General features: G+C 44.7%; 1 protein-coding gene across 2 annotated transcripts in view; it reads right to left on the bottom strand.

Annotated features, from left to right (window-relative positions):
* The window catches only part of LOC309545901 (zinc finger CCCH domain-containing protein 11A-like), a 761,634-nt gene that overhangs the window by 447,484 nt on the left and 292,572 nt on the right, over positions 1-21,578 (bottom strand). For both annotated transcript variants that reach the window (XM_082245323.1, XM_082245324.1), the window contains one exon: positions 20,283-20,406. In XM_082245323.1, the coding sequence (XP_082101449.1) occupies positions 20,283-20,406 (124 nt within the window). The remainder of the gene's footprint in view (positions 1-20,282; positions 20,407-21,578) is intronic.

The raw sequence follows: 21,578 nt of genomic DNA, 5'->3' as shown, positions 1-21,578 counted from the left end.
TATTTTTTGAAGGCCTTTTCTTTAGCATTAATATGCATTTTTATGTTGGAGTTTAGCCACCCAGGGTTTAGTTTTGCTCTTTTAAATGTATTTCCCTTTGAAATGCTATCACGTACCTGGTGGAGACCAAGCTGTAGAGGGGGCTTCTCTTGCACCTCCTGTCCAACACCCCTGATAGAGATGACAGGCGGTGTAGGACACAGAGTGGCACGAGGGCCGGTATAGCAGGTGATGTCTTGGCAGAAGACTGATGGCTGTGGATCACCGGATGAACACCTGGAACTGGAACTCGGTGATGCTGGATGAGAAGGAGGGAAGTCGGAACACAAGCCAAGGGGTTGTCAACAGCCGGACAGCACGGGTACAGGAGCGTGAGACAGAAGCGGAGTCAGGATACAAGCCGAAGTCGGTACACAGTCTGGCAGCAAGGTACAAAGGCATAAGGCAAAGGCAGGGTCAAACACAGGTTGAGGTCACAGGTAGGCAGGCAGGAATCCAAGGAGAGTCAAAAGGCAAGCCGGGTCGGTATAAAGGGGAAATCCACAAGCAGGTCAGGGCACAGGTAAACAGGAACACAAGCTGAAAGACCACTCAGCAATGTGCTCCTGTCACCGCTTGGTATAAATAGTCCGTTTGGCGCCAATTGCGTACGCACGTTCGCGCATTGGCGCATGCGCATTCACACATTCCTTCCAGTGTGCCTGGGCATGCGCACTGAGCGTCTCTTACAAATGCACTGGTCAATCCCTTTGTTAAGTATGCTCTTGAAACACTGCCATTTTAACTCTGTGTTCTTTGTTCGCAGGGTTCTATCCCATTTGATATATTTTCTAACAGAGAGCGCAGTTTTGGGAAATTGGCTCTTTTGAAATTTAGTCTCCTTATATTACCCTTGTTTTTCCTATTACTGTAATTAATAGTGAAACTAACTGACCTATGGTCACTGTTTCCTAAATTGCCCCGTATTTCTATATACGTGGGCAGGTCTGTATTGTTGGTAATCAGTAGGTCAAGTACAGCATTGTTTCTTGTCGATGCATTCACCATCTGACCCATGAAATTGTCCTGCAAAACATTTAGGAACTGCAGAGCCTTGGCTGAATGCGCGGTTCCTTCTTCCCAGTCTATATCTGGAAAAACCTTAGTTACTTACCGGTGACGGTATTTCTAAGAGCCTTTCAGGACAGCACCTGGAGAGCGCGCAGCTCCACCCAATCCACAGGAAACACTGCAAATAAAAACTCCTCCTCTTCCACCATGCCTCAGTCATAGAGTAGCCTCCGACATGCTGGAAAACAAACTACCACAGGTTAAACATTTACAAATTATATTATAAACAAAACCAAGGGGGGGGTAGCTGCTGCTGTCCTGAAAGGCTCTTAGAAATACCGTCACCGGTAAGTAACTAAGGTTTTCTCAGGTCGCCTTTCAGGACAGCACCTGGAGAGGATAAGCGAGTAACTTACACTTAGGGTGGGACCACTGCCTGCAGAACCTTTCTGCCGAAGGCTTGATCCTGAGCTGACAACAAGTCCAACCTGTAATGTCTAATAAAGGTTGAATAGCTGGACCAGGTAGCTGCCTTGCAGATTTGATCAGGCGAAGCACCTGCCCTTTCAGCCCATGAGGTTGCCACAGACCTTGTAGAATGCGCCAAGATGCCTTCTGGAGGTTCTTCTCCTTGAGCTACATAAGCCTGTTCAATTGCCCATCTGAGCCATTTGCCTAAAGTGCTCTTTGATGCTTTTTCTCCTATACGGGACCCTGAGAAGATGACAAATAATGCATTTGTCTTTCTAAATTTCTTAGTTACCAGGAGGAACTGGAGTAAACATCTCCGCACGTCAAAAGGTATGAAAGGATTCTTCCCGAGTATTACTAGGCGCTGAGGAGAAAGTTGGTAAGACAATTTCTTGTGATTTATGTATGAAAAGATGAAGCAATCTTTGGAAGAAAGGCTGGGTCCGTTCTTAGGACTACTCGATCTGCAAAAATTGTCAAAAAAGGGTCTGAAACTGAGAGGGCCTGGATCTCACTGATCCTCCTGGCCGAGGTAATTGCTATCAAAAAGATAGTCTTCAAAGCTAAATTCTTCAGAGAAGCCTCTTTTAAAGGTTCAAAAGGAAACTTAGTCAGACCTTGTAACACAATGGTCAAATCCCATTTGGGAAATACTTTAAGGGCTATTGGCCTATTGCGGGCTAATGCCTTGAAAAATCTAATTATTAGAGTCTCTTGGGACAAAGTCTTTTCGAAAAAAACTGAAAGTGCCGCAACTTGCGTCTTTAGAGTGCTTGCTGCTAGACCTTTCTCCATTCCCTCATGGAGGAACTCAAGCACTGAAATTAAATTTTTTAATTCAAAATTTTTGCTGGAACACCAAAAGTTGTATTTTCTCCAGACTTTCAAGTAAATATCCCTAGTCACCTTCTTCCTGCTGGAGAGAAGGGTGGAGATAACTTTTTCTGACAGGCCTCTGGCTCTCAAGATGTCTTCTTCAGTAACCACGCTGTCAGTTGTAAGCGGTCCAGTTCGGGATACACTAGGTTCCCCTGTGTCAAAAGATCTCTCCTGTACGGAAGTTTCCAGGGAGGTTCTGAGGCAAGATTCAGCAGGAGGGCGAACCAAGGTCTCTTTGGCCAGTGAGGTGTAATCAGAATCAAGTTGGTCTTTTCTTCCCTGAACTTTTTGAGAACCAACGGAATCAGTTGGAATGGAGGGAACGCGTAAGACAAATGGAAGTCCCATGGATGAGCTAGAGCATCCAAGCCCCAGTCCTGATCTTCCCTGTGTAGGGAAAAGAATCTTTGGACTTTGGTGTTCTGTTGACAAGCGAACAAATCTATTTGGGGAAGACCCCAAACTTCCACGATCTGTGTGAATACTTCTCGATTCAGACTCCATTCCGATTCCAACACCTTTTTCCTGCTCAGCAGATCTGCTAGAAGGTTTTGTGACCCCTTCAGATGCACCGCTGTCAGAGAGGCTAGATTTTTCTCCGCCCAGGAGAGTAGCTGTATTGCCAGGTCTGATAGCTGTCTGCTTCTTGTGCCTCCTTGCTTTGACACATAGGCCACTGCTGTCATGTTGTCCGACAGAACTTGCACATGATGGCCCCTGACTGTCTGTTGAAAGGACCAAAGACCCAGAAGGATGGCTTTCAACTCCCGCCAGTTGGATGATTTCCTGGACTCTGCTTTGGACCATGTTCCTTGCATCGTCCGACCTTCCAAGTGGGCTCCCCAACCCCACGAACTGGCATCCGTTGTCAGACGTTTGCTCGTCTGGAAAGTCCATTGCAGACCTTCTTCCAGATTTCTGGAATTCCTCCACCACCACAGAGATCTCTTTGCTTTCGTGGAGATTCTGATGGATTTCTCCAGATATTCCAGATATGACCAACTCTGCAGAATGTCTCTCTGGAGAAGACGGGAATGCGGTCTTGCCCACTGTACTGCAGGGATAGCGGCTGTGAGCAAGCCCAGAGCTGCCATGGCCGACCTGACAGTAACCTGATGATTGGTTTGCAATCGAGCCACTGCGTTCTGAGTCTTCTCGATCTTTTCTTGAGGTAGAAACACCTTCTGGAGGACCGAATCTATTCTGTATCCCAGAAATTTTATCTGTTGAGAAGGAGTCAAGCTGGACTTCTCCAAATTCATGAGCCACCCCAGACTCTCTAGGTGGTCCTGAGTCTTCTGAAGGTGTACCAACGCCTGGCTCTTGGACTCTGCAAAAATTAGCAGATTGTCCAGGTAAGGGACAATTGAAATACCCCTCAGCCTTAACGGCTCTAGGGCATCCGCCATTACCTTGGTAAACACCCTTGGAGAAGATGAGAGGCCAAAGGGGAGGGCCCTGAACTGTAGATGCCAGACCGATTCCCCCAGATTGACCGCCAGCCTTAGGAATTTCTGGCACTCCTGATTTATTGGGATGTGCAGGTAAGCGTCCCTCAGATCCAAGGATGCCATGAAACAGTTTGGGGAAAACAGTTTGGTCACTGAATAGATGGTGTCCATCCTGAAGTGCTTGTACAGAATTGATCTGTTCAGGATCTTTAAATTTAGGATCATTCGGTACTTTCCTGAGGGTTTTTTCACTAGACAGATCTGAGAATAAAACCCACGGCCTTGTTGCCCCTCGGGTACTTGGATAATCACTTCCTGTTGAATCAGCTCTTGTAAAAGAGACATCATTGAGGAAGCCTCTTCCGGATCCCTTGGAAGGGGAGTAACATGGAATCTGCTTGGAGGTGTCTCCGAAAATTCCAGCTTGTATCCTTGAGCCACTATATTCTTTACAAAGGGGCTTGCGGATACCTCTTCCCAATCGTGGGAGGAACCATAACAGCCTTCCTCCCACTGGAAGACTGTTGTCACTTGCTTTTATTGGCCTGGTCAGGTGGTCTGAAGAGGACTCCACCTTTCCCTTTGCCTTTTTGGGAGGTCCATCTTGATCTCTGATCTTGTTCTCGACCTCTGTTGGTTTGTTGAACAGAACGAAATCTCTTTTTAGGAGGCGATTTCTTTTTTGACGGAAAGGCCTTCTTATCCGCCGTTCTGTCAAGAATTGCTTCCAATTCTGGCCAGAAAAGCAAGTCACCGGCAAAAGGTAAACCACAGAGTTTCACCTTAGAAGCTGAATCACCTGTCCAGGTTTATAACCAGACCGCCCTCCTGGCAGAGTTGAAGAGGGCTGCTGACCTGGCGGACATTTTGATAGACTCAGCAGAAGCATCGGCCATATATTTTACTGCCTTTAGGAGCAGCGGAAATTAATCCAGGAGATCTTTGCTTGCTGTTTCAGCCTCCACATGCCCTTTAAGTTGTTCGAGCCAGCACTCAAGATTTCTGGCTACCACCGTGGAGGCCATGGCCGGCTTAAGGCTGGACGTAGAGGAGTCCCAAGCCTTTTTAAGGAGAGAATCTGCCCTTTTATCCATGGTGTCTTTCAGAACACCCATGTCTTCAAACGCCAAATCCGTGCGGCGAGACACCTGAGAAAAAGAAGCATCCACTCTGGGCTTCTTGTTCCATAGATGCGCCGTATCCTCTTCAAACGGAAATCTCCTTCTTAGGGATTTAGAGAAAAAAGGGGCCCTCTCTGGGTCCTTCCACTCTTTTTCAATAGATTCTGTAAGGACCTTATGAACAGGAAAAACCCTGCGCTTTGTCTGTTCAAGGCCCTGGTACATTCTGTCATGAAGTGAAACTTGTACCTTTTCTTCTGCGATTTCAAACGTGGTGTAAATCGCTTTCAGCAAATCATCAACCTCTTCCAAAGATAATTTGTATCTGGAAGAACTAGCCACCTCTTCCTTCTCTTCCTCCTCTGAATCCCTGATGGAACAGAGAGCACTCTCCCCCTCATCTTCTGAATCACTAGACGGCTGGGAAGATGTTCCACCCGTTTGTTGAGAGTCTGAAAGAACTTGTGGCGTCCTGGATAACAGAACGAACTGAGGACAGGGTGTCTGTGAGTTCTTTGAATGAGGACATGAATTCATTATTCTGCTGACTAGACTCTTCCTTCACAAGGTCAGCAATACATGATTTACAAAGTGGCTTCACCCAGGAATCTCTGAGTGGATTCTTGCATGAAGGGCATTTCCTTGATGCTGGGGCTCTTGTCTTCACTGTGGCTTTAACCTACTAAAGAAAAAGCCACCATGAATGCCCAATAACCACCAATAAAAGAAAACCACCACCTAGTGATTTCTTGCAAGGGAGAAAATCGTGACCCACACCAAAAAAGGATCAGAAGAAAGAGAGACTCCCATATGCATATGTATCCTGTTAGACTGGGAACAGTTACTCAGTCTACAGGGCAGGCTCCAAAGGAGGAAGGAAGAAAACCCCAAAATAAAAGCTCACACAGTAAAGAAAAAAGAGGCACCACTGCACCTCTCCTACCTGAGCTTGGCCGGCGCTAGCGGTGCCTGCTTCCACCGTCGCTGCGGACTTTTCCTCCATGTTGTTGAAAAGCGCAGCTTGCTGGCAGATCTCTCCATTTAAATACCGCTTCCCGCGTCCTCCTCTGTGGACCGGAAGCGCCAAACTCGTGACCTGCCTCTGACCCCTGCGTGTATTGCGGTTGAAGTCCCGTCCACCGGAAGTGACGCCGCGCGCCCCCGGGATCAGAGTCCGAAAGTGCGGGAGATTCAAATGCCAAACGCGGCTCCCCGCCCGCCAACCGGCCGAAGCGCGGACCTCTGACACCCGGACCTGGATCCTCCGATGGGACTCAGCTCCCCTGAGCGAGCGAGGTAAGAGGCTCCGGAGCGTACCCCCTTTGAAACTCCAGGGAGGGGAGCTGGGATGGTTTCAAATGCATCAAAGCAAAAAATGGGCAATTACTCCTATTCTCCCCCTGGAGAGAGCGCAGCCCTTCCACACGGCTCCTGCAATGCTTCCACCATGGCGGAGGAAACACAAATGACTGAGGCATGGTGGAAGAAGAGGAGTTTTTATTTGCAGTGTTTCCTGTGGATTGGGTGGAGCTGCGCTCTCTCCAGGTGCTGTCCTGAAAGGCGACCTGAGAAATTAAAGTCCCCCATTATAATGACATTTCCCATCCTTGCTGCCAATCCTATCTGTAAAAGGAGGTCCGCCTCCCCCTCCTCCATCAGGTTGGGGGGCCTATAGCATACGCCCAGCCCAATATTACCTTCCCCACAGTGCCTTCCCTTTGAAGTTCTACCCATAGGGTTTCTGCCTCGTCCAAAGCTCCATTATTAATATCATCCCTCATATTTACCTGTACACTGTTCTTAATATACAGACATACCCCTCCCCCTTTTTTACCCTCTCTATCTATGCGATAAAGGGAATGGTCGCCATCCAGTCAGGAGAGCTGTCAAATCAAGACTCAGTTATTCCCACAAAATCTAAGTCCTTCTCAAACATCAGCAGCTCCAGCTCTCCCATCTTGTTGGCCAGGCTTCTGGCATTGGTATACAAACCTCGTATGTTTGGCCGTTTACATATATCCTCATTTGATGTTTTTAGGCTGCTCTTGTGATTTTTCCCCATACCCACCCTGGGTTTAGGAGCTCCAAACACCCTACCGCTAATGTCCCTATTTCTGCCCTCTGAATCTTGCTTTCCACTGGCTAATTCTACATCTGTACCCTCCCCCCCCCCCCCCCCCCATCACCTAGTTTAAAAGCCCCTCTAAGTTTTCGGCCATCTTCTCACCCAGTACGGCTGCACCCTTCCCATTTAGGTGCAATCCGTCCCTATCATAGAGCCGGTGGCCGACTGAGAAGTCGGCCCAGTTCTCCAGGAACCCAAAACCCTCCTTACTACACCAGCTCCTCAGCCACTTGTTAACCTCCCTAATCTCCCGCTGCCTCTCTGGTGTGGCTCAAGGTACAGGTAGTATTTCTGAAAATACTACCTTAGAGGTCCTACTCCTCAACTTAGCGCCTAAGTCCCTGAAATCGTTTAGGACTCTCCAGCTTCCTCTGCCTATGTTATTGGTACCCACGCGTACCATGACAGCTGGGTCTTCCCCAGCCCCACCCAATAATCTGTCCACCCGATCCGCGATGTGCCGAACCCGAGCGCCCGGTAAACAACAGACTGTTTGGCGCTCATGGTCTTTGTGACAGATTGCACTATCTGTCCTTCTAATGATTGAGTCCCCTACCACCAGCACCTGTCTTTGCTTTCCCTTTCTCCCAGCCTCACTGGAGGAGTTCTTCCCCTGGCAGCTAGGGGAGTCGCTCTGCTCCAGCAATGCTGGTCCCTGACTGGTTTCCCCAACATCATGCAACTGGGTGTATCTATTGGGGTGCTCCAGCCCAGGACCGGCCTCCTTGCCTTGTCCCCTTCTACCCCTCCTGTCACCCCTCTACTCTGCTCTGATGCCTGCACCTCCATTACTCCGCCCACCTCTGTGCAGGCCCCTGCCTGCGCCTGATGGGTACAATCCTGGCTCTCCTTCGGTATGGACATTCGGCTCAGTGTTGCCAGCTGCTTCCCTAGATTCAGGACCTGAGCTTCCAGGGAAGCAACGTGCTTACATTTTGCGCATTTGTATTTGCCCTTGATCGCATGATCGAGGAACGCATACATATCACAAGATGTACACCAAGTCGCATCTCCACACCCGCCGGGCATTGTACCTGCTAATCTATTCTAATGGGGATTCAGTAATTTAAGTCTATCCTGTGTGGCTGTTTCCTGGCTTCCTAACTCTACCTTCTCACCCTCTGGCACTCCGCTACACTCACTTGACACTCACAGTCGCACCACACTCACAGTCACACCACACACACAGTCGCACAGCCCGGTCAGTCGCACAACAGTCACAGTCGCACAGCCCGGTCAGTCGCCCAGAGCAGTCAGTCGCCCAGAGCACTCGGTGGCCCAGAGCAGTCAGTCGCCCAGAGCAGTCGGACGCCCAGAGCAGTCGGTCGCCCAGAGCAGTCGGACGCCCAGAGCAGTCGGACGCCCAGAGCAGTCGGACGCCCAGAGCAGTCGGACGCCCAGAGCAGTCGGACGCCCAGAGCAGTCGGACGCCCAGAGCAGTCGGACGCCCAGAGCAGTCGGACGCCCAGAGCAGTCGGACGCAGTCGCAGAGCACAGTTCAATTCAAGTGCAATGTGCATTGTCCTAATAAACGCTATCTCTATATACTGCACCACGAGTTTCTTTTGTCTCCCCACCTACAGTGCCTTGCGAAAGTATTCGGCCTCCTTGAACTTTGACACATTGCCACATTTCAGACTTCAAACAAAGATATAAAACTATTTCTTGTGAAGAACAAACAACAAGCGGGACACAATCATGAAGTGGAATGAAATTTATTGGATATTTCAAACTTTTTTAACAAATAAACTGAAAAATTGGGCGTGTAAAATTATTCAGCCCCCTTAAGTTAATACTTTGTAGCGCCACCTTTTGCTGCGATTACAGCTGTAAGTCGCTTGGGGTATGTCTCTATCAGTTTTGCACATCGAGAGACTGAAAGTTTTGCCAATTCCTCCTTGCTAAACAGCTCGAGCTCAGTGAGGTTGGATGGAGAGCGTTTGTGAACAGCAGTTTTTAGTTCTTTCCACAGATTCTCGAGTGGATTCAGGTCTGGACTTTGACTTGGCCATTCTAACAACTGGATATGTTTATTTTTGAACCATTCCATTGTAGATTTTGCTTTATGTTTTGGATCATTGTCTTGTTGGAATACAAATCTCCGTCCCAGTCTCAGGTCTTTTGCAGACTCCATCAGGTTTTCTTCCAGAATGGTCCTGTATTTGGCTCCATCCATCTCCCCATCAATTTTAACAATCTTCCCTCTCCCTGCTGAAGAAAAGCAGGCCCAAACTATGATGCTGCCACCACCATGTTTGACAGTGGGGTTGGTGTGTTTAGGGTGATGAGCTGTGTTGCTTTTACGCCAAACAACGTTTTGCATTGTTGCCAAAAAGTTCGATTTTGGTTTCATCTGACCAGAGCACCTTCTTCCACATGTTTGGTGTGTCTCCCAGGTGGCTTGTGGCAAACTTTAAACGACACTTTTTATGGATATCTTTAAGAAATGGCTTTCTTCTTGCCACTCTTCCATAAAGGCCAGATTTGTGCAGTATACAACTGATTGTTGTCCTATGGACAGAGTCTTCCACCTCAGCTGTAGATCACTGCAGTTCATCCAGAATGATCATGGGCCTCTTGGCTGCATCTCTGACCAGTCTTCTCCTTGTATGAGCTGAAAGTTTAGAGGGACAGCCAGGTCTTCGTAAATGTGCAGTGGTCTGATACTCCTTCCATTTCAATATTATCGCTTGCACAGTGCTCCTTGGGATGTTTAAAGCTTGGGAAATCTATTTGTATCCAAATCCAGCTTTAAACTTCTCCACAACAGTATCTCAGACCTGCCTGGTGTGTTCCTTGTTCTTCATGATGCTCTCTGCGCTTTAAACGGACCTCTGAGACTATCACAGTGCAGGTGCATTTATACGGAGACTTGATTACACACAGGTGGATTCTATTTATCATCATTAGTCATTTAGGTCAACATTGGATCATTCAGAGATCCTCAATGAACTTCTGGAGAGAGTTTGCTGCACTGAAAGTAAAGGGGCTGAATAATTTTGCACGCTCAATTTTTCAGTTTTTTATTTGTTAACAAAGTTTGAAATACTGTATCCAATAAATTTTGTTCCACTTCATGATTGTGTCCCACTTGTTGTTGATTCTTCACAAAAAATTACAGTTTTATATCTTTATGTTTGAAGCCTGAAATGTGGCAAAAGGTCGCAAAGTTCAAGGGGGCCGAATACTTTTGCAAAGCACTGTATCCCTGGTAAACTGTCGGATTGCGAGTGGATGGTTTATTGGCATGAGGATTTAGGAGGTGGACAGTGTCTGTTTAATCAGAAGACACATCTGGAGTATGCTGTCCAGTTCTGAGCACCGGTCCTCAGGAAGGATGTGCTGGAACTGGAGAAAGTCCAAAGAAGGGCAACAAAAATAATTAGGGGAATGGAGGACATCAGCTATGAGGAAAGACTACAAGCAATGAACCTATTCTCTCTGGAGAAGAGACGATTGAGGGGGATATGATATCAATCTACAAATACTGTACTGGCAACCCTAGCATATGGAAAAACCTATTCAGAGAAAGGGAATACAATAAGACACGTGGCCACTCACTAAAACTAGAGGAAAGGCGGTTTAACCTTAAAATACGTAGGGGGTTCTTCACTGTAAGAGCAGTAAGGATGTGGAATTCTCTTCCACAAGCAGTCGTATCAGCAGGGAGCATTGATAGTTAAAAAAAAACTATTATATGGGCACCTTAAAGACCATAACATAGAGGGGTATACAATGTACGGTAAACAGCAAACACACACACACATCATAGGTTGAACTGGATGGACGGATGTCTTTTTTCAACCTCACTATGTACCTATGTAACATACATTGCCTTGGCTTGTCCGATATCAGCATATCCTGAGTCAGCAACTTGAGAGTTCACAGCTGTTACTGACCCCCTGTAATTAAGGGGTCTGGTAGTTCTGGTAAGGAGTTTGTGCACACTGGGTGGTCACTATTTGGTGGAGGAATGAAGATACCCATAGAACCGGCCTTTTAAAATTGTGGAAATTAGAGACTTTCACAACACTTTCAAACAAGTTCACCTTGTTTATATATATATATATATATATATATATATTTTTTTATATTCACATTTATATTGAGTGGACTATAATTTTTTGCACTAAAGGTGTGGTTCAACAATTATTTGCATAAGAACTGGGGTCCCCCACCAAGGCTGGGGGGAATTTGCTGTCCTGAGATTCCATTGCAGAAAACACAATTTTTAAGCTACTGGCCCTTTAAGAGCGCTGCGGACCCCGCAGCCCCCCGCTAAAAAGACTGTGTACACAGACACCCCACAGGGACAAAACTGAGCCAGAAAGCATTAAACAGAGGAAATATGGAAAGGACAGTCTGCAGAGCCCCACAGAGTGTTACCACACCGATCGCTGCTCCAGAGGAAAAGGAAGTGAGGTCGCCAGAGGCTGAACTATATGCTGCAGGCTAAGGGAAAATGGCTGCCCATAGGAAGTAATGGGAGGCTTCGGCAAGATGGCCGCCGACATGTGCACCGAACGATCGTTCGCCAAACACAAGATGGCGCCGGATGGCGCCAAAAACACTACATAGAAGCTGTGCAAAAAGCCCACAGTGAAGCCAGACATGCTGCCCACACCTAAAATGGCGGATCGCACAGTTTTCACCCCGCAGCGGCCGCCGCACACACACAGTCTGCACCTCCAAACACACGAAGTGACACAGGAGAGGGGCCCCCAAAACACACACAGCACAAGCAGTGAAATTAAAGACCCCCGCAGGGATCGCATCAGGGAGCCCCACAAACGCACAGACATGAGGGGACACACAGCACACAGGACTGCCATAATCAAAAAATAGGGGAAGGGGGAGTGGGAAGTACCAATAGAATTCCCTATATTCCTTAAGTCAGAGGATATAGTAGGATGTGACATAAATTGTAAGTAATACCAATATTACCAAACGGCGTATTGCCGGTGAGTCAAGCAACTATGTGGCATGTGGAAAAAATTGGAAAGGAAGGAGTTGCATTTATGGCTCAAACTCTGGCAGTTGGTTAGTAAAAAACTACTTTATTGGAGAAAACCAAGATAAAATCATACACGACACAGATAAACTTGCAAAAGGAGGTAAAGTGACATAGATAAAAACACATGCATGTATGTGAGAGGTCCGCCTTGGTGGCAACAAAGTACCTCACTCAGGCTCCACCCACCTACCAGAATGCCCCAAATGATGGAAGGTAGATATTACCCGTAGTACCGCTAAATAGCAGCCCTGTGCTTAGTATAGTTCATTGGTTAATATCACATGTAAAACCAGCCTTTGGATCTCCATATATAGTGATATTGTCACGTGCCTAATCAAGTATAGGGCAGAATAGCGGTAATGGGGCCAAGGGGAGGTTCAATGAAGTTGTTATCCGTCCATGTAGTTGATACAATTGGCTATGTTCTTTTGCCGTATCATCAACTCTCTACATCAAATATCATAGTGCATTCCGGATTAGGTATTCAGGAAAAAGTATATATAGCAGCAAATAATATCAAGGAGTTTGTTCCTTTTTCATGTGGTGAATTAATTCATAGCATATTGTAGTAACATTTGATTTTCATTTTTATGTCTATGCACTCAGACGTTAAACTCGGTGTTCTTTCAAGTAATAAAGACAGTTCATTAGGAGGAATTATTCCAACAAAATTGATCAGTGTGGACCCTCCACAGATGGATTGTTCATAGGAGATTCACCAGAGTAAAGGTGCATCAATTGGCAGATAGTTCATAAGACAGACTGACAACATGAAAGCAGCAGCACATGAAGCACATATAGTTAGCTGATTGCTATTCAAACTCTGTGTTGCCTTACTGCTCTCTTGGTTTTAGAAATTGTCAGTGAGGTATTATTCCACTCGCATATAGAGAATATGTGGACCCTCATTTAAGATTTTTGCCACGGAGAGGAGGCTGCACATATGTTTGGTAGTTTTATCAAAAGCAATCTAAGGTAGCAGACAAATTTTTGCAAGCAGTTGACAGGACTGGTTATGTGGATATATATATATCCTAAACTCACGTGTCTGGATAGGATAGGATGTATATGTGCCGAATCCCTCCAGATGTCTCTGTCTATTGATGCACGGTTGTCCGATAGTCCTTGATATAATTGCGCTTGGTTTTAAAGTAGATGTCTTAGCCAGGTGAACGGAAGATGGCCGATCAACTTCCCATGGTTTGGAGAGAGCATGCGATATTTGTTTGCTGCATGGTTAAACAGGTTTGTCTCCCACGCTCGTAAATAGTAGCGGTGTGCCTTCCGGGTAAGGTTGGTGGAGCTGTCGTCGTGAGGTCTATGGTGCGTCTGACGTCAACGCGTTTCGCGTGACGCAGCACGCTTCTTCAGGACGTCCTGAAGAAGCGTGCTGCGTCACGCGAAACGCGTTGACGTCAGACGCACCATAGACCTCACGACGACAGCTCCACCCACCTTACCCGGAAGGCACACCGCTACTATTTACGAGCGTGGGAGACAAACCTGTTTAACCATGCAGCAAACAAATATCGCATGCTCTCTCCAAACCATGGGAAGTTGATCGGCCATCTTCCGTTCACCTGGCTAAGACATCTACTTTAAAACCAAGCGCAATTATATCAAGGACTATCGGACAACCGTGCATCAATAGACAGAGACATCTGGAGGGATTCGGCACATATACATCCTATCCTATCCAGACACGTGAGTTTAGGATATATATATATCCACATAACCAGTCCTGTCAACTGCTTGCAAAAATTTGTCTGCTACCTTAGATTGCTTTTGATAAAACTACCAAACATATGTGCAGCCTCCTCTCCGTGGCAAAAATCTTAAATGAGGGTCCACGTATTCTCTATATGCGAGTGGAATAATACCTCACTGACAATTTCTAAAACCAGGAGAGCAGTAAGGCAACACAGAGTTTGAATAGCAATCAGCTAACTATATGTGCTTCATGTGCTGCTGCTTTCATGTTGTCAGTCTGTCTTATGAACTATCTGCCAATTGATGCACCTTTACTCTGGTGAATCTCCTATGAACAATCCATCTGTGGAGGGTCCACACTGATCAATTTTGTTGGAATAATTCCTCCTAATGAACTGTCTTTATTACTTGAAAGAACACCGAGTTTAACGTCTGAGTGCATAGACATAGAAATGAAAATCAAATGTTACTACAATATGCTATGAATTAATTCACCACATGAAAAAGGAACAAACTCCTTGATATTATTTGCTGCTATATATACTTTTTCCTGAATACCTAATCCGGAATGCACTATGATATTTGATGTAGCGAGTTGATGATACGGCAAAAGAACATAGCCAATTGTATCAACTACATGGACGGATAACAACTTCATTGAACCTCCCATTGCCTCCCCTTGGCCCCATTACCGCTATTCTGCCCTATACTTGATTAGGCACGTGACAATATCACTATATATGGAGATCCAAAGGCTGGTTTTACATGTGATATTAACCAATAAACTATACTAAGCACAGGGCTGCTATTTAGCGGTACTACGGGTAATATCTACCTTCCATCATTTGGGGCATTCTGGTAGGTGGGTGGAGCCTGAGTGAGGTACTTTGTTGCCACCAAGGCGGACCTCTCACATACATGCATGTGTTTTTATCTATGTCACTTTACCTCCTTTTGCAAGTTTATCTGTGTCGTGTATGATTTTATCTTGGTTTTCTCCAATAAAGTCGTTTTTTACTAACCAACTGCCAGAGTTTGAGCCATAAATGCAACTCCTTCCTTTCCAATTTTTTCCACACAGGACTGCCACCCCAGACAGAGGCCCCACACAGATAGTTCTTACCTGTACCGGATGGCGTGGGGTGCCTCTCAGTAAACGGAAAGCCGCTGCCCTCAGATAGCAGGGAATGCCGTCAGCCAAAAACGCAGGACACTGCAGCATGTGAATAAACCGCAGATGTGTCCAGTGAGGTAGCCACCTCACAGGCTGCATCCCTGCGAACAGGGATGGGTCGTTCATAATGCCAGGGCGAACACATAGCTGAACGCTTGATGGCGGGCTGGGGATCCATCTGACCCTCTGCCCTGGAGAGCCAGGGCGACCAGTCCGATTCCCAGCTCCGCAAAATCCATCTTCATCCGAAGATCCGACTAAACTAAAGCTGACAAAATAAACAGCTAGTAAAGCAAAGAAAAAAGTGACATTCTTGCAAATAAAATCATAAGAAAAAAAGATTAGAAGGCTGAGACTGCAGCCCCAGCACAGGGAAGGCTATCTACTCCTAACGCTAGGCAGAAGACAAACTGAGTTAGGATGGCTTACTGCAGGGGGGTATTGACCAGTGGGACAGCCCCCATGGGTGTGTCTATGTTAAATGCTTTTGTTTTTAACAAGTCTTATGCCTAGCTACTCCTGTGCAGAGGAAGCCAATACCCATTGGTGAAGGCTGTAAGAGTGGGCGGCGACTGTCGGAGGACGTAAGAGAAACAAACATTTTTCTTGTGATATGTTTTTTATGCAAGCACATGTAATGCGCTGTATATAGGATTTTTGAATGCTTGTTATGTCTATGTAACTGTTCTTGAAATTTCCTTAATAAAAATATACTAAACAAAAAAACCTATACATGCCTCCACCATTTACCAAAGCATTATTTGAACGCATGAGAGCAGTGATAGAAATAGTTGAGGGACCTCTCCTGATAGCTGGCGATTTTAATATGGTCCTGAATAACTCCCTGGATCGACTCGGGGGGTCTATTGTACATTCCACTCCTCTCTCCTACTATCTAGATAAATTTGATTTGATGGATGCTTGGAGATGGAAACATGCGGATTTAAGGGGTATACTCATGCCAGCTGTCTCCGATCAGATTTCTCCCTAGAGCCGTATCGGGCAATTCATCCTTATTGATTGATTTCATCTTCAATATACCCACCTCTTACAAAATCTGAAGACTTAGTCACCTTTGGTTGGCAGATTAGGCAGTGGTGGACCAAAAAGAGTGGTTGATATGAATGCGTACTGGGCTGTCAATCACCAAAGCACTGCCTTACCCATGGTCTGGGATGCATTTAAGGCCACTATGAGGGGCACGTTTACCACTGCTATGAGGGCGGCCAGATGAGTCACACAGTCTAAATTGCTGGATGCTGAAAAAGATAATTATGATGCAGAGTCTCGCTATTCTGGCTCTCCCACCTCTGAAAGCCTCTCCTTATGGAGACCAAAAGCCAGGGACTTGGATTTACTGGAACATACTCAAAAGAAATTGCTGTACCAAAACCAATGGATTTTTGAGTTGGGAGATAAGAATAGTTGTCTGCTAGCATATCCATCGAGGCCTGTTTTCCAGCCATGTAACATCCCTAGAATTATAAACTCTGCAGGGGTAATAGTGGAACAAACCAATGAAATTGTAGAGTCATTTGTTTCCTTCTATTCTGCTTTATATACCTCTAAGGCACATTATACAATTGTGGAACTGGATGACTGTCTCTGGGACATCCAGCTTTCCAAAATGTCAGCAGAGCAAACTTAATTAATGGAGGAGGAAATCAGTACTGGCATAAAATAATTTGCTCATAATAAAACGCTGGGCTTGGATGGCTTTCCTATAGAATGGTACTTACAGTACAAAGAGATTTTGATCCCTTACTTTCTGCAAGTTTACAATTGCCCTTTAAAGGAGGGTTGTTAGCTACCCTCCATGTCTGAGGCTTTAATTGTACTTATACCAAAACCTCATAAAGATCATCTATATTGTGAGTCATATCATCCTATCTCTCTGATCAACTCTGACATCAAGATCTTAGCTAAAGTTTTTGCCCGCAGATTAAATACAGTTATTACTGCGATTATAAAGTCGGACCAAACTGGCTTTATCCCAGGTCGCTCTACTTCTATCAATTTGTGGAGGTTGTTCACCAATATCGAGACCAAACGTGATAACATGGGTTCCAGTAGATTATCTCTGGATACACAAATCATTCAACTCAGTGGAATGGCCATACTTGCATGAAGTATTGGCAAAGTTTGGGTTTGTCGATAACTTCCTCAGATGAATTCAATTATTGTATTACAGACCTAAAGCCCATTTAAGAGTAAATACATATGTATCAGACCCTTTCCCTATTGCGAGAGGTACTAGACAGGGCTGCCCCCTGTCACCGTTGTTTTTCGTCATAGCAATAGAACCATTGCCTTAATTGATTAGGGGGATTCCTGGTATTAAGGGCCTAATGATTAATGGGCTTGAGGAGAAGGTGTCTGTCCCTATATGCAGATGATATGTTGATATATCTAGCAGACTCAAATTCTTCCATAAACACGTTATTGGAGGCCATCAGCCACTTCTCGGGTTCAGGGTGAACTGGGAGAAATCCCTCCTGTTTCCAGTGGATTCTGATTGTCCCATAACTCTTCCATCCTTGTTCCCATTAAAAATCATAGATAGCTTCCGCTATCTAGGGGTAATAGTACAACAAATATCACTATATATCAGAAATCTAGATCCTCTCCTTAACCATTTAAAAAACAATCTGAAATTGTGGGCTAACCTCCAGCTCAACATACTGGGTAGAATCAATATTTTTAAAATTATCTTTTTGCCACGTTTTCTTTATGTCCTCAGTAACTCTCCAGTGTATATTCCTAAACATAGATTTGGTGAGATTGATTCTATCCTTACATCTTTTATATGGCGGGGTAAGTCAGTTAGAATTGCCAAGGATACACTCCAGCTACCGGTTCAGGAAAGCGGCCTAGCAGCCCCTAATCTCCATAAATAATACATTGCTTCCCAGTTGGCTCATGCTCATTGGTGGTTTTACCTGAAACATAATAATTGCAGCTGTTGTTTTGGAGGCAGCGATTCTGACATCATACGAATTATTACATCTCATTCATCGTCAATCCACTCTGGGTAGAGACAGTATAAGCATCTTATCTATGACATTGCAGATTTTTAAAGCATCAAAATTGCTGCGGTCAACTACTACTCCCTTCCACTCTCCTAATGCCCCCTTATGGCATAACCCGCAGTTACGAGGATTTTTCAGGCGAACAGATGGGGCATATTGGTCCAGGCAGGGAGTAAAGCCAATATTCCATTTATTTAATGCAGAGACGTTTCGCTCATTCATGGAGTTCGGGACTGAATATGGCCTCCCCCAAACTGCATACTTTAGAGATCTTCAACTGCGGCATACAGCTGCTACTCAATTTGGCTTGCGTAATATTTCCATATAGCCCTCTCCTTTAGAGCGTCTTTTATTAGACCCAAATCATTCTAAACTCTTATCCACATACCATTCCTCACTACTACACTCCAAAACTGACAGACTCAATCTCACTGAATTCAAATGGCGTACAGATATACCAGAGCTTATGAAGGAGTATGGTAAGAAGTGCTTCCATTGCAGGTATCTACTGTTATTTCCTCCAGGGACAAGGTTATTCAAACGAAATTTTTAGATAGAGCATATCACACTCCCTATCTGTTGTTTAAGCTAAATAGACTGTCATGGGCATCGTGCTCTTGTTTCATAGCTGATGGCACTTTTTATCATATGGTGTGGGAATGCCCATTTGTCAGGATGTTCTGGTCGGAGGTGACTGCATTTATTAGCTCCATTTCCCTCACACATAACATATGCAATCCCTTGAGATGCCTGTTAGGGTATATTGATGATTAATCCTTATCTAAAAACGTTCAGCTTTTTTTGAGCCTGGTGTTATATTATGCCAAGAAATCCATACTTAGGCAGTGGAAATCCTCCACTCCTCCTACTGTAGCCTTTTGGCTGACATTGGTCAATCAGGCACTTCCACCATACAAATTGACGTATCAAGCAAGAGGCTGCCCCCGTAAATTCCATAAGGTTTGGGATACTTGGGTGAACTCTGATCGCACTATATCTCCTAATACATAGACGGAGACGAGATACTATGTATAAAAGCGTGAAATTAATTTGGCCATAATACTACCTTAATGGTATATAACCTGTTCACACTTAAATGACCCTTGCTGTTATATGTGAATACTATGATGAATCCCTTATTTTCACTATGTATTATAGGCCCTGACTAGACTATTCGTTAATCTTTTTCTATGTAATATTTTTGATGATAGGTTTTGTACTTCTTTGTATGTGTTCGAAAAGATAACCTTTAAAAAAAAAAAAAAAGAAAACAAAAAATCATAAAATAACAAAATTTCCCTATTAAAGGATAAAATCGAAGTCCCAGCAGGGAGCTAGATCCTATTCCTAAACTAGGCAGAAACAAAACTGCAGGCTGAGTGTGTGGGGTTATGCCTGCAGGAAGAGCCCCATAGGTGTGGTAAAACATTTTTCCTGCCTAGTGCCTATTTCTGATAGGAGGAGCATATCCCAATGGTCTAAAAAAGGTGGAGCTGTGTCTGTCAATGAACGATAGAGAAATTTTATGTTTTCTCTTAGTAGAAAATTTCTTTTTTTTTTTTTTTTAAATTCTGTCCTTTTTAGTTTAGAGCTTAAAAAATACCACCAAAAGAAAGCTCTATTTGTGGGGGAAAGGGGTGTAAATTTTGTTTCTGTACAGTGTTACATGACCGTGCAATTACCAGTTAAAGCAGTGCAGTGGCAAATGGCAAAAAATGTTCTGGTCAGGAAGGTAGTTAAGACTTCCTGAGATCAAGTGGTTAAAGTTACAATCTCTACTGCACTTAGTCTGTGCCCTCTTTATTTCTGTTAACTGATGATTTCCCTGATCTTATGAGGAGTAGCAGCAAGCACAAAGAGGTGTGTTAACTTCTAATGATCCAGAGCTGGAATAAAGGAACTGTGGATTCTGTTCCATCACCAGGCATGAAATGTTTTTGCTGTTATTTTTAAGTGTAAATCAACTACAAGTTTTTATATTTCAAACAGTCACAAGTGTTTCTTGAGTGCACTCTATATTGTTCATTTTTTCCATCTACTTAAAAATGATTTGAGCAAAAGCTTGCTGGTTGTGCAAGAAAGTATATAGCCTATGAGGAGTAGTAGCAAAGCCTTCTGCTTTCTTGATTTTCAGCCTCCTAGTGGCAGATCGGTCTACTGTGTCCCCTAATGTTTGCCGAAAGCAAATAGTGCAGCATAGCTAAACATTCTAATTATTTGCTGAGTAAGACTCTAAAGATCTGAAAATAGATACTTACTTTTACTTGGAGGTATGTATACACCATTTACATATCGACCTTTAGTGTGGTGAAAAGCACAATTTCCTTTCTGACAGCCAGAAAGCTGGTTTTCCCAAAAGCAAGGTATCATACTGCGCTTTTTCTGTAAAAAAACATAAAATTCATTTTTTAAGTAGTACTAATATAGACAGTAATATGCAACTATGTCTTTTTTGTTTTAAACAGCACATCCCTTGTCCAGAAAGAACATGCAATCATATGTCTGTATCAGCGTCATACAAACCACCATGGATAAAAACTGAAGTACAAAAAAAAAAGAGCATAATAAGATTTTTGTAAGATCTTACTGTAAAATCTTTTTCTCTGATATCCATTGACAGACGCAGCCTCATTTTCATGAGATGTGTGGGTTATGCTGCCACCTGCAGTAGTAGTCTAGGCAGTACATTAGTACAAAGTTTTACACATACACGCCCAAGGACTGTCCCTCCAGACATAACCCTCACAGACAACGCCCAGCACATCAGTTTAGTTGCAAGCAGTGAAGAAAAAAAAAAACATCCCCATCAGAGGGGCGGGTGCTGCGTCTCTCAATGGACATCAGAGAAAAAGATTTTACGGTAAGATCTTCCAAAAATCATTTCTCTATTGTCCATTGACAGACGAAGCCTCATCTTCATGAGCTGTGTGGGATGTCCTAACGCAGTATAGAAGCATGAGGGGTGGGAAAAACGCAGAAAGTAACGTAAACTCCAAAGGCTAAACCTAGCCTACTGGGTAACATGAAGCTCAATCTAAACAACATGAGCTCATCCAGGTAAAAGGCCCCCAAGAGCATAAGAAAAAAACATTCTCTTATGAAACAGCAGCCTGCAAAACCTTGCGGCCAAAAGAGGCACCCGAAGAAGCAAACAAATCCACCTTGTAAAATTTGGTAAAGGTGTGCAAGATGACCAAGTCGCTGCCTTACAAACCTATACGACCGAGGCCTGATGGCGAAAAGCCCAAGAGGCACTCAGAGCTCTAGTAGAATTTGCCTTCACAGGGAAAGGAGGAACCTGACCCTTGAGTGAATAAGCCTGAACAACCGTCTGTCTGATCCATCTTGAGATGGTCGCAGCGGACGCAGCCAAACCTTTGCGAGGACCGTCCGTAAGGACAAAGAGAGAGTCAGATTTTCTAAAACTCAGTGACCATCAGAAAAACTCTTATCGCCCAAACCACATCCAGAGAATGCAAGGTCATTTCCTTGGAATGTTAAGGCTTAGGACATAAAGGAAGGCAACACAACGTCTTCATTAAGATGAAAATCCG

This window comes from Pelophylax lessonae, assembly GCF_965119305.1.
Source record: "Pelophylax lessonae genome assembly, chromosome: 2".
In the NCBI taxonomy this organism is placed as follows: Eukaryota; Metazoa; Chordata; class Amphibia; order Anura; family Ranidae; genus Pelophylax; species Pelophylax lessonae.
This window is presented reverse-complemented; position numbering and strand designations above follow the sequence as displayed.